Here is an 18,618-nt window from a genome sequence, read left to right as displayed (position 1 = left end):
CTTGATATCAACACACACAATCCATTGATGCTCATCATACTTAATCATTTTCAGAACTGCCTTGATACTTCCATATTCTTCTTTGAGCTTAGTTGAATGACTAATAGGCACGGCACCATATGTATTAGGGCGTGTCAATTTACTCAAAAATTTTTAATTCAAAATGACGGGTGTTAAAAACTTGTAGTTGGACTAGAAACTTCGCTAAATATATTATTCTTCAAAAATAAATGACGTCTTGCTTGGTAAATCGTTCCCTAAAAATTCAAATATTTGACAATTTTTCAAATTTCACCGACCTTTAAAAATTTTCATTTACAACTTGTAGGTTCTGTGACGTCATAGTTTGCTTCCTTTTGAAGCTTGCTAAGGAGGTGTGAGATGTCAAATGAAGTACTATGATATCATAAAGTGCAGAAATGCTAGCAAAAAAACTCTCATTAACCAGCAACTTTTGCCTGCGATGACTGCAATTAAAGTAGGTTAATTCGATTAAATTCAATTACTGTAAGTAAACTAAACTTAGAATCAATTAAACTTAGTACCGGTAGTTGTTGATCAACTGACTTTTGTAACAGTAAATACTATTGCTGTATGACAATTTTTATTTCAACGCATGCCAAACTATCAGTTAACAGTAGATGTTAATCAGAAAATATATTTCGCACTTGCTAGTGCATCTTCAGATCAGAACTGAAGATGCACTAGCAAGTGCGAAATATATTTTCTGATTAACATCTACTGTTAACTGTTTTTGGAAGCAGACAACAGTAGGCTATCAAGGTTGCCAGATGGGTAAATAGTGCAATAAACATTGACATAATGCAGTGAAACTTAAAACTACTTAGTAACACGAATAAAAACTCCCACATGAGCCAGATAAAAATTTGGTAAAAAATGATGCAGTTCAAAGTATATTTTTATTATAAATAAAAAGTATAAAACTAATTGCAAATTTTGCGACTTTTTCAGTACCGTACTACTGTAATTAACCTTCGGCTTTGGGTGTAACGTTGCGGTTCTACGCAAACTGCGTCAACAATTGATAGGCCTAATAGCAACAGTCACTAACTTATTACAATTCTTAGGCCAGTGATCGAGTAGTTAAAAGTAAAAGTTAGCAACACCAACTATATACCTTTACCCAGGTTGCTTACAATAATTATTTTTTGCAACATCATTCATCAAAAACTTCATTTTTTTTAAAGTACACAAAAAGTGATCTTGAAAGTGATCTTGATCTTGAAGATCACGATCTTGATCTTCAAGATCACATAGTTTAGTGATCTTGATCTTCAAGATCACCAATACTGGTGATCTTGCCCATCTCTGCTCATAGGTGTATCAACTAACCTTCTTGGAAGGTTATTTGATACAAACCGGAGATGTATGTTTGAATGAGTCTGAACTGATAACCAGTGACATCAAACAGACTAAACTTGGGGGAAAGTTAGCCCAACAAACGAAGTTTCTTTAGCACCATAAATGGTGTTTCTATATCCAACAGTTTTAGTAAAATCTCACTAAATGTGAAAATTGTATCAACTAACCTGCCTTTAAGTTATTTTGGCAGCCGATTGTAGCATCGAATAGACAGCGATAGACACGTGTTTCGCCCATGAGGCTGGGCTCATCAGTATCGCACCGTATTCTTGCCACTTGAGTAATCGACCGCCGCTTTACCAGTCAGTTTAACTCTTATCTTTGTGGAAAGAAAGAGCCAACAAAACCAGCAGGTGCCAGGGGTAGGTCAATGTGAAGAAAGGCGTTCTTCCCGGCTATCGGCTGCCAAAATAACTTAAACGTTTAATTGGAGGTCTCAATGGCTGGCGTGGAAGCTACACCGTTCTGGTTAGCGAAGCGTCACTGCAGCTCGCTGTGCTAGTGAGTAATCAGCCTTGTGCTGATAGCCGGGAAGAACGCCTTTCTTCACATTAACCTGCCTTTGTCCTATACTACGATACCTGATCACCAAAAACAAAATAAAGTTATTTCAACAAATACTAAGTTTTTACCAGTGGCTTAAATCTCTTCTGGTAGGCTAAGGCTACATGCAGGGTCTTCTAGAGCAGTAGCCTACCGGTCTTAGGGTATTTCGGGCCCTGTGCGGAATATGTTTTGCGGGCCCCAATGACAATGATCCAATTCAGTAGCGTAGATAGGTAGCCTATTTTGAAAGTGGAGAGGGGTTTTGACGGCCGGCAGGAGAAGCCTGACGACGTGTTTGCCGAAAGCGACACCCAGCGGCGGGAGGTCTGGGGGCCTCCCCCAGAAAATTATGAAAAATTACTTTGATTTTGGTGCATTCTGAGAGCATGTTCCACAAAAATTTGGGTATGAACTATGAATAATACTGTAAAATGGTGCTGTCCAGTGGCATAGCAAAAGGATAAGATCATGTTTTCTTTGGCATTTTTCGGAAATAAAGCTGAGTCTCTATGTTTTCTTGTTGCTAATTCCTGGCTGAGATATTTAAATGTTTGATATGAAGCTATTCCAGCACCTGTTGGCTTTGGCTTACACCATATCTCGTAATTCAAGATTTATCGATGATGTAGCCTAATGTTTCAACAGGTGTGACCAGTGATGCAATCTTTGCTAATTCCTAGAAATAGTTCATTACGTCAGACGCCAAGATTCAGTAGACCTGAACGGTTTTATGTGACGTTTGATTTAAAAATTGTTCGTAACATAGCGACCCCTAGTTATGACAGTCTAACATAACATAACTAAAAAAGAATTTAAGGACAATCGTGAGCCAATGAATAAAAACACACGATACACAAATTGTTTGAATAACTCACGTTTAAGTTAATACGCAAATACAAAGGGCATGCAAAGAATGAACAACAATAAGAATAATACGCGAAGATACATGAAATTGGTACCATAGGTACACGCTATATAGTATATACAATGGTTGCGATAATAACCGACTGTTCTGGGCTCAGACAAAGGTCGACCACCGCAGACAGAACTAGACTCAAACCCTAACACTTAAGTGTTCTTTACGGGGGCGAGGCACGAAATATCCCTCAACCTCAACACGTAGTCTACTTTCACTTCCCCCGTACTCTCCTCATAGTTGCAAACGGCAACTTTAGCTCTCCGAACCACAGGCTTCCCTTTCCTAATTTGTGGGACTACCTCATGCACCCTCCCAAGTTGATACTTTCCACGTTTACCAATGTCTTGGAGAGAACCCACCACTACAAGTTGACCAGGCTCCAAATTTTCGGCCATTTTAACCATTTTTTACGGCCCTGAAGCCCTGGCAAGTAAAAATCGATCCATTTACTCCAAAACTGCTGAAAAAGTGCCAAATTGAACCGATAATCTCTTCTTACTTGGTCACGATCATGTGATTGCCCAACAGCACAGTAGGCTATGGGTCTAAGTATAGGGTCAAAAGTGAGGCAGGGGTGATGACAGTAAAATCCCTAGGGTCGTCACTCAAAGGTACCAAAGGGCGTTCGTTCACGATCCGAACGGCACTGCTCGTGTACGTAAGCAGTTCAATGAAATTGGGCTTGCGTATTGAAGTGTCCAAAATGTGAAAAAAGTACTTAGTCATATCGGCCATGAAACCAAATCTAGGCCAACCAAGCCGAAATCTAGCCAAGACATCTGCCAGAGGGTTTAACAAGTCAGGACCCGAAAACATTACATCATTAACACAAGTTCCTCGACATTCAGACTTGCCATCGTAAACAATGCGCTTTTTTAATTGTGACGTCACAAAGTATGGTAAATAGGCTACCACTCACATCCCTTTACATTTCCTGCTTCACCAGCACGCTCAATATAACCATTAAATTTAAGATCTTTCATGGTGTCAGTAAGGAAATCACGAAGTTCAGGTTGTTTTAAAGCCGTTTTTCTTAAAGCAGCAGCTCCATCTGACGCCAACACAAAATTGTTAGGTAGATCAATATCTTCCTTCAACGGCACAGGTAGCCTATCTCAAATCGACCATCTTTCAATTCAATATTCGGTTCAACAAGTTCTCTAGCCAAAATGTCATTGCGAGACAATTCACAGGTTTCATTTTGCAACGTCAAATCCTGAATGACTTTATTCAGGTCTGCTATTTCCATATCACGAGACTCAATGTTACGCTGAAAGCCAGATATGACATCCAACTTTATAGCCAGCGCCCCTTCAAGTTTGCGAAAGCCCCCAGGGGCGGCGCTGGCGCCCACTTTGGGAACCACTGTTCTGTTGCGCCGCTTTTCCGCAGTCCCTTCAGGTTTTACCATGGGAGAATTCTACTGTACCATTTTCACATATCTGCTCTGAACCCAATGCAATTAATGTGACTGAGAGATGCCATCGTTGTGAATCGCTAATAGCCTATAGGCTACTTGTAAATCTTTACTGCCTATCAAAATTTTTTCTACCCATTAGCCTACTCGAAATCGATCACTATACTGTAGCTAGAGACAGGGGCGCCGGAACGATTTTTGACTGGGGGGGGGCAAGATTGCAAGAGATCTTATCACTGTTATTTTTAGCCGTCAAAAGTAAGTACATTTGTCAGAAAAGGTTTAGGTTAATATTCCTTTCAAATGCCCACCACCCATGTTGACTATTACTAGTAGGCCTAACTACCAACCCTGAATGAAGAAATAATTTTTCCTTTAAAGTGGAGTTTTTCAGCTCAATGTTCACATAGTGAATAAATGTTTCATAATACTTTTCCTGACAAGCATAAAGTTTTACCCATATTCCCGCAATGCAGGATAAAAATACAAAACAAACATCAAAGATGAAAACTTATTTTATTTGGGAACTAGCTAGGCCTACTACTTTTTGAGATAAAAAGAAATTGACCTCTTGTCGTTACGCACCAATAAAACCATGATGCGTAACTTTAAAATTTTTAATTGGGTAGAGGAAAGATTGACGAAAAGTTTGGCAAAAACAGAAAAGTGCTAAAGTCTCAAAGTCCGGCAAACTAGTTCAAATTGGATGGATTAAGTGCAACCAGTGGCGTAGCCAGAAAAAATTTTTGGGGGGGGCCAAATATTTGATGAATTGAAGAGAACGACAAAATGTTTGATTTAAGACATCGCCACCTGATGTGCAGTGGCGCATCCTGGTGGGTTAAGCAAAGGAAGCAATAAAGCTGGTGGGGTTAGAGCGTGCTGAAGGCACGCGTATTCTAGGGGGGTCCGGGGGCATGCTCCCCCGGAAAATTTTTGCAAAATTACACTTAAATAATGGATTATAACGCTTTCTGGAAACACTTTCAGGGTAATATTTGTATGAAACTTATTAGCAGATAAACAGCTATTAACTTATTAAAGGTAGCTCTTATCTACACACAAACGGGCAAAAACTGCGGCTAAAATTAGAGAACACAAAAAACTCAGCTACACAAAAACCTTACAGAGTAAGCGATTCTGAAATTGCTTCCACAGATTAGTTAAAAGAAGCGTAAATCGCGTAAACTTTGCGCGATTTACGATTTGCAAAATTTATGGTGTCTTTCTGTGTGTCTAAAACAAGTCCTGGGGGGTGTTAATAGCCAGATGTCTTGGAAAACAATATAAATTTATACAAATTATATTATATTTTCAACAAAGGGTTCAACTTCGGAATCCAAACTTTGAAAATTTGGGGGGGGCATGGCCCCGTTCGCCCCCCCCCCCTGGCTACGCCTATGAGTGCAACCATACTTCTTTTAAACATGTCTATGACAGCACAATGGTGTGATTAAGGAAAAACAAACATCACTATGACATCACAAAGGAGTAGCCTATTGAACCTCTTTAGGGAAAATAAAAAACATAAAAATGTTTCCATCTTTCATTGCATTTAAATGTGATTTGGGCTAAAAGTTGGCACTTTAGCACTACACTGCTTTTGCCAAACTTTTCATCAATCTTTCCTCTACCTCTATTAAATTTTTTTTTTAAGTTACCCATCACGGTTTTATCGTTGCGTAACGACAAGAGGTTAATTTTTTTTTATCCCAAAAAGTAGTTGCCAAAACTTGTTTTAATGTTCATAAACAGATAGCCCACCCAGAAAACATGGGGATAGAGCTAAAAATTATCCAAATATGATGAGCGGTTCTTGAGATATTGCCGTTTTTCCATTGCTCTTTATCTATGAAGCCACCCAGTGGCTAATGTTATTTCACTTATAACTCGAAAACCGCTTGTATGGTTTTCATCAAGTTTGCACCAAATGCACATCAACTGGAACAACCTCTTTGCGTTGTAATGGAAAAGGTGTGGTGTGCTGGTCAAAAGTGCCTTCGTGAAGCAGAGAAACAGGACACTGACCACCTGGTCCTAACATGCCCATTAACCAAAATCTCAGGTGGCTTCGAAACTGTACACGAGTGTGGTACTGCATTTAACAACTGGCTGGACCAAATTACAGACAATACTTGAGATGTTCCAACCATAGGACACTGTTACTAACTATTTGAGACGATGAGAAATCTTTATGACTCGTGTGTTGAGACTTGAGATCTACAAAATTGCAATGAAACAATATACAGTATTTCTATTTGAATAAGCAATTTCTTAACAAATAGTTGCCTTTTTTCATCTAAAATAAAAAACTTGTCATTAAAATTATGATTTGTAAAACAATTCAAAGAAACCAGAACAGACAGAACAATTCAAAGAAACCCATATCAAGAATCCAAGTCTGCGGTTGCCGCATGTAGCTGTAGCACCCTGCGTTTCACCTTAGGTCTTTTTAACGTTTGTTACAGTCGTGAAATTTACAATTGTGCTTCGGGATTTTCACCTTAGGTCTTTTCAACTTTCCTTAGGTTCGTTACCGTCATGAAATTGTCGTTCTTTTGCATATATGTAACGTTACCCAGTAATTCAAGTAATTTTGTAGTTGTGCCTCAGGATTCTGAAGCGTGATTAGGGATTTGCGTTCCTCAAGAACTTGTATGTTAATAAGCTAAAAGCATTCTTGCAACCGGCAGTTTCAATCACATATGCGTAGTTTTTCGTCTCTTCAACGTTTTAGTCTACAGATGCTTGATTCCTCAGCGACTATGTATATCGCGTTTTGGCCTACAATTCGACAGACAGAGAATTTTACTTTTGGTGTAGGGCGTATGTCAGAGTATGGTATAATTTTGGTGCAGCTCACTATAATATGACTGGTACAGTAGTGATATTACTTCTGGCGCCGTCAGTCAACGTTCAGTGTGCAGTTTCCTGGGTTAGACTTATGATTTAAATTATGTTCTGTTGTGGAAAGACGATTGCAATCTTTTAAGTTATGTGGTGACAATAAAAATCATACATGGAGTAAAGAAGTACAGACGTCGTTCTTGGATCATTCCTGCCACATTGTTGTGCCGAAATGTCGCTGTAGACTAGTACTACAGCTAAGTATGAGCGGATAAGTTAAGTTACCTGCTGTCCGCTACATATTTATGGTGACCCCGACGTGATATGAACACGCAACCGCAAGCTTGGACCGATGATGCAATTTCAGCCTTCGACAGGTCTAAGGAAGGCTTAAAGAGCATTTCACTGTTAGCGTATCCAGCCCCCGGCACCGCGACCTCTCTTGTCGTAGATGCATTTTCCACTGCTGTCGGTGCCGTGGTCCAACAGGAAATCGATGGTAAACAGAAGCCCATTGCTTTCTTTTCCAAGTGTCTGGATAACACTCAGAGACGTTACTCTACATTCGACCGTGAGTTATTAGCAATGTATCTCGCCTTAAGGCACTTTAGGTACTTCCTGGAAGGTCGAAAGTTCGCCATATTCACGGATCACAAACCTCTCATCACTGCCTTCAAGAGTACGCTTGCCCATGCTACAGATAGGCAGTCTCGACATTTCTCTTATATCTCGGAATTCACGTCTGATCTACAGTACATAAAGGGTGAAGAGAACGTCGTAGCGGACTGAGCCCCAGATAAATGCCATCTTCGAAAACTTTCCGGGTATTGACTTACTCAAACTAGCCATCGAGCAGGAGGATTACAAATCAGTGTCTGAATTCTGTAGATCCGAACATTCCTTGAAGTTAGAAAGAAAAACTCTGCCCGACCACGAGGTCTCCTTAATTTGCGACATCAGTACCGGGAGGTATCGACCTTTAGTGCCCAAGTTGTACAGGTCCATCGTGTTTCAAACGTTGCACAACTTGGCTCATCCGGGAATTAGAGCAACCCGTAATCTTGTAGCCGCACGGTTCGTCTGGCCGAAAATGAGGTCCGATTTACGGCAATGGTGTAGGGAATGCTTGCCCTGTCAGCAAACCAAAATAGGACGCCATAACGTTGCCTCACTACAACACTTTAACGCTCCTGGTGCTCGTTTTTCACATGTGCACGTCGATCTGGTAGGACCCCTTCCGAATTCAGGTGGGTACTGTTACATCTTAACCTTCATCGATAGATTTACTCGCTGGCCGGAAGCCATACCCCTGCCAGAGATCAGCGCGTAGGTCTGTGCCGACGCATTCATACTGCATTGGGTCTCCAGGTTCGGAGCCCCTTGCATAATATCATCGGATCGTGGTAGGCAATTCACCTCTGTCCTTTGGCACGAGATGGCCACATTCTTGGGGAGAAAATTGGGCACACCACGGCAGGGGCGGCGCCAGCCAAAAATGAGTGGGGTGGACAAGCATATTTCGAGGTAATATACTATCGTCAAGTATGGTCGCTAAGATTACCGATTGCGATGTGACTCACTGCAGCTCGGTTGCGAAATTTATTGAAAAATAAACAAAGGAAATTTAAAGGAGGCAAAAGCTGGTTTTCCATTGAGCGCACTCTAAATTATGAACAAAATAATAGAATGGGACCAAACGCTCCCATACATTTCATCTGCGGTCCATAGAATTGCCCACTACGATCTTGATGTTAGCAAGCTTGTCGTTATTTTATGTTATGGAGCTGCTGCAATGATAGGCGGCCTCATAAAAATTTATTGGGTTGTCCCTTAAACATAATTTTTAAAAACCTAGCTGTTACCCAATATTACCCATAGCCATAGGTTAAGAATCACTACACTAAAGTTTTATTTTGCGCTCGCAGGTCAGTTTAAAAGCTTCCACCAATTTTTGAAGATCAGTGCTATCGGCAATGTCTCGCTCACTGCTGATCTGCAGCAGATGTTCAAGTCTTTGTGATGACATGGCAGGTCGCACATAATAGTTTATTGTCTTAACTTTGCTGTGCATACGTTCACAAGATGCCACAGTCATGGGCAAAGTAGCAATAATTTGAAACAAATTGCTGTAGCCTACAAATGATTTACGATCGTTTTGTCCGCACAAATTCAAAAGTAAAGGCGAACACAACCACGCGGTCTTGGTCAATCCACTTTGGTGCTTTTCAAATTCTGGTTTCCACTTGTGACAATTAGCTGACCTCAAAAAAAGAAGATCCTATTGCCGCCCAACCTGATTTTCGTCGAAATTATAAAATTTGACTAAATATTCAACTGTAGGCAAATCTGATGGAGACATGTGCGTGAAATAAAATGCAGTTGCATTTGACAATTCACATGCTTGATCCGAGTAACGTTTTTTAAGTTCATTTAGCATTCTGCCAAAGGATGAAGAAAAATCTCTTAACTTTTCTGTAATGGATTCAGATTCACTTCAAAAAAGACTGTTGCAACCTATCAATATAATATCTTACCATCTCGGAAATGGCTTGGTGGGTAGCGGCATTGCTTAGCCGGCGTGGTGGTTTCACTGGTAATTTGATTTCGATCCGCAAACAGCGATGAGTTGAAAACCAATTTGTTAATATCTTCCTCTGAACGCAGTGAGTCAAATGCTCTTGTCAAGTCGTTGATAGCAGCAACCCCAGTGGTGAGATCCATTTCTTCACTTTTTAAATAATCTGAAGCCTGTTTACTTAACGAAAAGCATTTATGAGGAATAAGACTAGCAGTAACAAATTCAGATTGCTTTATGCGGAACAACAAACCAGTAGCTACATCATTACCTTCGTTTGACATTTGTTGGAGCATTGACAGCAGTGCTGGATAGAGGCTACATTAAAACCCCATCCAGATAATCTGAACGTGCAGACCATCTACTGTATAGTAGCCTATCAGATAACGAGTGCAATGCAATTTTTTCAGACGTGATTCCCTCCTTTTTCAAATGCTCTTCATACAAAAAATCTCTCTTGGGAGAACAGTCCATAAAGTGGTAGATGTTACCAATTGTTTTAAAAATTGTTTTGACTGTCGCTACGTTTTTAACACTGCGCCCAAGCACAAGATTTAATCGGTGTGCAAAACAATGAAAATATACCGACAGTTTTTGGCACTCGCTGCAACTAGGTGTTGCTGTACACTATTTCATCCTTGCCTGAAATGTTGGTGGCCCCATCAAAACCTTTGCCTATTAGGTCTTATAAAGCTTGTGTCTCAGCTGTGATAAAAGCCATCACCTCAAAATGGTAAAATTAGACTACAATCAATCAATACAATAGAACGATAACAATTGAAGATTCTTCATTTCTTCGTATGTCAATGCTGCAAAAGTAATTCATACGTAAGAAGTTGAAATTAATTTATGACGCAGTCACTAGACCCCCCTAACCCCCTGCATACACCCCCCAAGTTTTCTCATCGGATCTCGACGAATTACAAAATTGACCCTAAATAGGAGTGGGGTGGACATGTCCACCCCGTGGCGCCGCTACTGCACCACGGCATACCATCCTGCGTCCAACGGTATCACTGCGTTCTGCGCTGAAGGAAGACCTATCCTGTTCCGCCGCGCAAATGACTATGGGCACTTCACTAAGGATTCCTGGCGAATTCTTCGATGCTCGTGAGGGAGAGGACATTCAACACTCACTGTATGCCCAGAACCTGTCATACTTCATGCAAACGCTTCGCTACACTCGCCCTAGGCATCCCAACAAGCGAGCCACCTTTCTAGACGACGCCCTGCTATCATGTACGCACAGAGATGGGCAAGATCACCAGTATTGGTGATCTTGAAGATCAAGATCACCAAACTATGTGATCTTGAAGATCAAGATCGTGATCTTGAAGATCAAGATCACTTTTTGTGTAGGCTACTTGAAAAAAAAATAAAGTTTTTGATCAATGATATGTTGCAAAAATTAATTACTATGAGCAACCTGGGTAAAGGTATATAGTTGGTATTGCTAACTTTTACTTTTAACTACTCGATCGCTAGCCTAAGAATTGTAATAAGTTAGTGACTGTTGCTATTAGGCCTATCAATATTGTTGACGTAGTTTGCGTAGAATCGCAACGTCACACCCAAAGCTGAGGTTAATTACAATAGTTTTGAAAAAGTCGCAAAATTTGCAATTAGTTTTATACTTTTTTATTTACAATAAATAAATAAAAATAAACTTTGAACAGCATATTTTTTACCAAATTTTTGTCTGGTTCATGTGGGAGTTTTTATTCGTGTTACTAAGTAGTTTTAACTTTTACTGTATTATGTCATTGTTTATGGCACCATTTACCCATCTGGCAACATTGATACTGTTGTCTGCTATCAAAAAAGTTCAGAGGTTTGCGGTCCGACAAACCGCTCCATACTCAGACCCTAAACAAGTCTTGGTCTGGTTGATTTGCTGCAATAAACCACTTTACATGACCAAAGTTTGCTAGAATCCAGATTTTTTAACACCGCCATTCTAGACTTTTGAAACATCTAAAATTGGGTCAAAGAAAGCAAACATTTCTTTAAAATTCGCACTTGGAAATTGTGAACAAAATTAAATCATTTTTTATTATGCGTCAACATAAAGTACACGGAAGTTGACTTCTTTATTATGACCAACACAGAAAACTTTTTCAATTTTGAAATGGCAACACTGACCAGATTAGATGGAGACTTTAAATCGTCTTTTGTTGGGCACATACCATATTAACAGTGGCTTAATGTTAGTAGTTGCCACTAACTTCTTTGTACAGTACGAGTTCTAAAAAAATGCCTCCATCTAGGAAGTAAAATTCAATTTTAAAGTGATCTTGATCTTATTGTTCTTCAAGATCAAGATCACACAAAAAAAGTGATCTTAGATCAAGATCACTTGTGATCTTCAAGATCAAGATCACGCCCATCTCTGTGTACGCATGTGTTCGTCCGAACGGACAGAGTGTTGAGCAGCCTGCAACGGTCATACCAAGGACCGTGTCCGTATCTCATCCTCAACCGCAGTGATAAGTACTTCACCCTGAGCATCAATGGCAGGGCTGACACGGTATCGATCGATAGACTTAAAGCCGCGGTGCTTCACCCCATAGTAGGAATAGAAAACTCGGAGGCGCTCTCGCCTCAGACTGGACCTAGTCCCACCGTAGAACATGCGCAATGCTCCGGGGCTCCGCTTGTGGACGTTGGCGAGCGTCATTGCAGTTCCGTCGTCTCCCGTGTCGGTAGGAACATCGTTGCGCCCGCATACTTGAAAGACTATGATTTATCTTAACCGGTTCGTCGTCCTGGGCATGACGTAAAACTGCATCCATTCATCCCATCTTTCATCAGCTAGGTGCCGTTCTTGCATACAGTTATCGTATTAATTACAGCAGTCTTCGTCCTGGGCACGACGTAAAACTGCATCCATCCATTCCACCTTTCCTTAGTTAGCTTGGTCACTGTTCTTGCATACAGTTATCGAATTACAGTAGCTTTCCGTCCTGGGCATGACGGAAAACTGCAACCATTTTTAGTCCTGGGTAAGACTTGGAACTGCATACATTTCCTCAGTTGTGGGCAGAGTAGGTGCACATGGCCTTGCACTACTCACATTTGAAACGAAGTTTTTAAGTGTCACTTAGACTACTACAAAATTAAAAGATAAAAATTTAAAATCCTATTACTAAGTGGGCTAAAAACGTCGCACGTTTGTTTCTTTCCACCGTTTACACCAAAACTTGTATTCCTGGTGTGAACGACGAATGGAAACAAACATGCGCTATTTTTCGTGCGACGTTTTTGTATGTTCAGTGTTGATCTAACCTAATAAACAAAATCTTTACTAAGAAAATTAAAACTAAAAAGAGGGCACAGTAGGAGATTTCCCCCAACTTTTAGAATTGTTCACACACTATTTTAATTCATACATGAAAGTAGATAAGATTTCATCTTCACCATGTTAGGAAGTCCCAACCACCAACAAATGCAATAACAGTCAAAAACTAGAAAGCTTTAAATTGAACACAAGCGATAATTCGGATATCACAATCTACAAAGACTGACTCTCTAGCATCTTCCAACGGCTAGATGCTAGTTTGGCTATTATTTAATTTGCACCAAAATTGTCCTCACAAAACACAATGACGGAATAATACACAAGCTACAAATATCACTGAAAGATAATTCTACTCAATGTTACAAAGAAAGAATTTTGATATGGTTGTTGTGAGAACTCATTAAGCCTGTACCATTACAAATCTAAATGCAATCTATGAATGTTGGAACGATAAAAAATTAGGACACAACTCCAACAGCAGTAAGGTAGGCTAGGTTGCGTGTAAAGAATGCGTATAGCCTAGTTTTGAACCGTCTGTAGGCTATAAAATTTTTGTGCTTTTATTTTTATAGGTTTGTGAATTGCATCCCCTCCAAAAAGACATTTAAAGAACTACATCTGCATTTAACGAAAAAATGGTCGTATGCTGTTGTACATTTTGAAAGTCTTAAAGCTCATAGCCGGTGCAGTGCCATCAGCCCATCACCATTTCCGAACTACCCATCTTACTCGTCTGCACCTTTCACTTCAGCAAGACTATGTAGACATGAAAAGCTCCAATCGAAAGAAACTCAATAACTTGTATCGCTAAAGTCACATGGCCTAGAACAGAAAAACATAGTTTTCTGACAATCAATATTTCGATTACGTTCAGACCACGAAATGTCAGAAACAAGCTTAAAGTTACGTTTCGATGGAAATGGTTGGATAAATAATAGAAAGAATTTATCATTGGAACTATATGTAATGGTGAAAATGCAGGGCCACGAGTCAACGCAATTGTGTCAATAACGGAAGATTTTTTCAAATGTTTTCTTAAATTTAGTTAAGAAAAAAACATTGAGAAATTCTTCCCTTTCTATGAAAAGGGATTGCATTAATGTTACCCTATGCACCAAATTTGTGTTGCTTTTGTGGGATAACAAAATACTATTTCATCATCCAAACGAGATGGCACTAATAACAGCCTACCTTGAATGTAAATTTATCACTACTGTTGCTGTTTGTATAGCAATTTGGACTCCTTGCCAAGCTCTTTAGAAGAGGTTTTCTTATGGTCCAAACGCAAATTTGCTCAGCCCGTAGGGTAACAGGATTATCTCCTGATACTGAGCGGTTGCGAACAACGCCGGGAAGTACCTAAACCCACTCCTCTGCTGAGTCTCAAGCAGGAATGAAGTTTAGTACCACTTTTAAAAGGTCTTTGATATGACCCGATGGGGAATCATACCCACATCTACTGACAGAGGAGAGCACTCAAACCACCACGCCATTGTGGCGTTTACTGTTGCTGTTTAGGTGCGAATGTTTTAATTTTTGTTTTTCATAGGCTATCAGTCCAGTAGTTTATTTATGAACAGCTGCATTTAGTGTCTAATTCCCACGATTATCTAATATTTTGTTCCATGTTTTGCAAGATTTCACCGCATGCATAGCATAGGGGGCAGGATGAGGTAAGTTGAACCATAGCCTCCAAAGCAAAACCTAAGAAATATTTAATTGTCTTTGCGCCTCCCAACGTTTACCCCATGAAAATCAGCGAAGCATGGTAAGTTAAAAGTACAGACATACAAAAGGATTTCAGAAGCATTAAAGGATCCATTGACTGAAGCTTATATTTCATTTGTATCATTTGCTTCTGGTGGCTTTGAATGGTTTTTAGTCTTATTCCAATGCGAAGAGCCACTGATTCACATTTTTTACTTAACAGCACACGAGCAAAAGACGACGCCCTGCTAAGTTTTACTCAGTGCAGTTGCAGTCCTTACTGAAGCTGACAAGAAGTAATTAAATCTGAGTGTCTAAACTTTTTTGTGGTTGCTACAAGTTACCTTTTACATCATTTGCCATTCTGTTATCAAACAAGCACAATTTTTGCACCCAGTAAAAAGAAATGATGTTGGAGCTACACCTTCTATTGTCAATCTAACTTGGACAGTCTCTTGAAAAGTGTCTTGCAAATGCTTTTGCAATTAATGCATCTGTTTCAAGAGAAGAGCTTTGTGATAAGGTAAGACTGCAGTGGTTAGGGTATTAATCGGAGGACATTCCAGATGAGTTTTACAAAAATACTGATCTTGAAAGTAACAGTGACACTAATTCCCAATCCTGGACTCAAGCACTTATCAAATGTGGTTTAATACCCTTACCAAAAGTGTCTTCCTACAAGAGAATTTACTATTATTGGACAAAAAATTGGAGGCCTGTTAGATGATGCTGGGATAAAAAAAATATCCGCAACTGTTTAGTCTGGCAAAATGTGTTCTAACATTAAATCACGGTAATGCCAGTCCTGAAAGAGGTTTCTCCATTAATAAACTTTTGATTGATTTACATAGTTGTTCTCTTAAAGAAACACATTTGTTGCACTGAGAATGGTGAAAGATGAACTAAATCGGTATGATGATGAGGTAAACTTTCCCACTAACTGAACACTAGTTTCAGAAGTGAAGGGTGCTCATGCAAAGTATATGGCTGACCTTGAGCAGCAAAGAGCTCTGGAAGAAAAATGAAGAAAAAGAAAGTGCTCAGGCTATTGTTGAAGCTAACAATATGGCAGAAAAGCAAAAGGGAATCGAAACAATTGAAGTGAAATTCGAAAAACTTAAGCCAGCATTAAAGTTGCTGATGAAATTATTGGAGATGGGCATGCAAAGCTTCAGGAGGCATTGTCAAACACAGCGTTGGATCGGAAAGTTCTTCAAGTAGCTGAAGCAAGAATTGTCATCGGCCGTGATCGTAAAAGAAAATGTGAGAAAGTACTTGCTAGGCTCCAAACTGAAATTAAAAAGAAAATTTTGTAAAAGTGAATTCGTAAAAGATTGTAAAAGTGAATTCTTCACCAATTAACTTTGTCTCTTTGTCTTAAGTTAAGTTGACTTTGAAATTGAACGAACTTGCCATTTTCAGTCTTATTTCTTTCATTTCTATTTTGTTCGTGAATTGTTTTAACTGCTTTGCTGTGTGAAGTAGCCTAAATTGTGCTGATTTGCAATCAGTATGTCTCTCTCACTTGTTTGCATTTTTTGATTTGCTGTGGCTTAAGGTGTCAAACTGAATATGTGCTTTGAAATTACTATTGCAACAGGTATCAGGTGTAAAAAATAACTGAAAAGTATTTACTGCAAGCAATTTTTTTCTTTTTTGTTCAGGAGTAACTATAATAGCATACAATAAATTAAAATCGTATAAATGGCTTCCTATTCACAATACGATGTTGATGCTGCCGTGAATATAATATAACTGCCAGATTGGAGTGTTTCTGACTTTGAAGATGAAGAAGACATTGACTTAGATCCCAACTATGTTCCAGATCAACAAGTGAACTCATGGATGCCCACTCAAAATTGAAAGTAACAGGTCTACATCTGATAGTGTTGAGAATTTATCAACCAATCGACAAGATGTCCCAGTTTCTTCAGCAGCAGGTGTAACACCATGGCAACATAATGATCGAGTTATTCCCAGCTATAAGTGGCACAAACAAGACCTTATTGTTTCTGATGACATTATATTTAAAGGGTCTTTTTCAGATCCTCCTGATGAAATCCCAATACCTCTTTAATATTTTAAGAAGTTCTTGTCTGATGAGTGCATGGAATATATTGCGTATGAATCAAATTTGTATGCAATGTAAAAAGATGGAAAGGTGCTTAGTAGCCTACATCACGTGGTGAAATTGAGTAGTTTATAGGCATACTATTGCTTAGTGGTATATTTCCGTGCACACTGCACATCCTATAGAATAGATTGTATTTGGCGAATTTTTGTCGTTTTAATATGATTGCAGATGTGATGTCACGAAATCGGTTTGAGTTGTTGTTGCATTACATACATTTCAACAACAATACCAACATAAAGCCCTGAGGAGATCCACAATAGGATCCACTTTTTAAAGTTTCACCATTATTGCAACGCCTTCACTCTGCTATGCAGTCCATTGAATCAGAGGAAAGGCACGCCATTAACGAACATATTATACCCTTCAAAGGTAGAAGTACAATGAAGCATACATACGAAGCAAGCCTCACTGATTGATCATAGGTGGGGTTTCAAAGTCTTTGCACGAGCAGGAGCTTCTGGCATCATTTATGACTTTAAAGTCTACACCGGAAAGTCGATGCAGTTGCCCGGTAATTTTGGTGTTTGCTGTGCCTGACTCAAAATCTAGATCCTGCAAGTAATTTCAAGGTTTTCTTTGACATCTGGTTTTCTTCAGTGGTCTTGGTGGAGCATCTAAGGCAAAAGACAATGTGGACAGTTGGTACCATTCGCCCCAAAGGCTGTAAATTGCAAACTGACAAAGGAAGGGGAGCTTGTGACTTCAGATCTGACGAGGATCATGGAATAATCGTTGTGAAATAGTACGACAACAAACCAGTTCACCTTATTTCAACATACTCAGGTGTTGAGCCAAAGGACAAATGCAAACGTTAGAGTGCGGCTTCAAAAGAAAGGGTGGATGTTGATCGATCAAATATTGTTGTTCCAGCGGGTCAATTGCCCTCTAGATTATAATTGTGATTAATTTGTAAACGTTGAATTTGCGTTGTTCCTGTGTTCTACGTGACGTGGCTTGCCTGACTACCAAGACCTTCCACATCTGATTGTCGCTTGCCGTTGTTTCTGCACACCATTTGCCTTTGTGTTGGGATTTAGTACGTATTGGTAAAGCAAGCTAGAGGAATGTGTGATTTCGGATTTAAGTTAAATTGTTAAGAATTATAAATGTATACAAAAATTCAGCTTTTCTCCCAACTCACTGAATCAAGTCATACGCAATAAATAATAATACCAGAAACGATTGCAAGCATGGTTGAGGCAGGAAAAGGAGGGATTGTAGGAACGCATTGAGCCCGCAACTAAAAATATAGCTGAAAATTGGACAACTGAAGTAAAGAACTATAAAGTATCTAAATAACAAAATTGACAGAATTGTTTTTTGTTATGTAGCTCATGAATGAATTGAATACTGGTAATACACTAAGGTTTAGTGTTGTAGGTAATGCACCATAGTAGTGGTAACTTGTAGAGTTAATTACTCTTTTAACTGTGATTTCAATTTTAGATTGTCCTGTTAGTAATGTATTATGCCTAACATGCTCGACAGATCTTGCAACCAGGAAATACACTTTTCCCACTGTTCAAGTGTTCAAAGCCCATCTATCTGCTCGAAGCAGAGAAATGTCAATGTTCATAATAAACATGTTCATCTGTTTCTGCAAGTCCACCAATGTCCACAAACCCAATGCTTCCAGTAAAGTGAATTTTATGGCACAATTCCTCCATTTTTTTCCAATGTCGCATTGCTATGATGAATCCTTAACAATTGTGTTATTGTAAAACTACAGTAATGTAGTACTAATAGGACAGTGACATATATTATACTAAAGACAGTGCAGACAGACCAATTA

General features: G+C 39.3%; 1 protein-coding gene across 1 annotated transcript; it reads left to right on the top strand.

Moving 5' to 3' along the window:
• Positions 1–10,754: 10,754 nt before the first annotated feature.
• On the top strand, positions 10,755–12,439 carry LOC145773812 (uncharacterized). Its single transcript, XM_082584939.1, has 2 exons — positions 10,755–10,954; positions 12,058–12,439. Exons 1-2 carry the CDS (start codon positions 10,755–10,757, stop codon positions 12,437–12,439), a joined length of 582 nt encoding a protein of 193 aa, XP_082441065.1.
• The last annotated feature ends 6,179 nt before the right edge of the window (positions 12,440–18,618 follow it).

This window comes from Aplidium turbinatum, chromosome 7, assembly GCF_918807975.1.
Source record: "Aplidium turbinatum chromosome 7, kaAplTurb1.1, whole genome shotgun sequence".
Lineage (NCBI taxonomy): Eukaryota > Metazoa > Chordata > Ascidiacea > Aplousobranchia > Polyclinidae > Aplidium > Aplidium turbinatum.
Note: the sequence above shows the minus strand (reverse complement) of the source record. Positions and strands in the feature narration are given on the sequence as shown.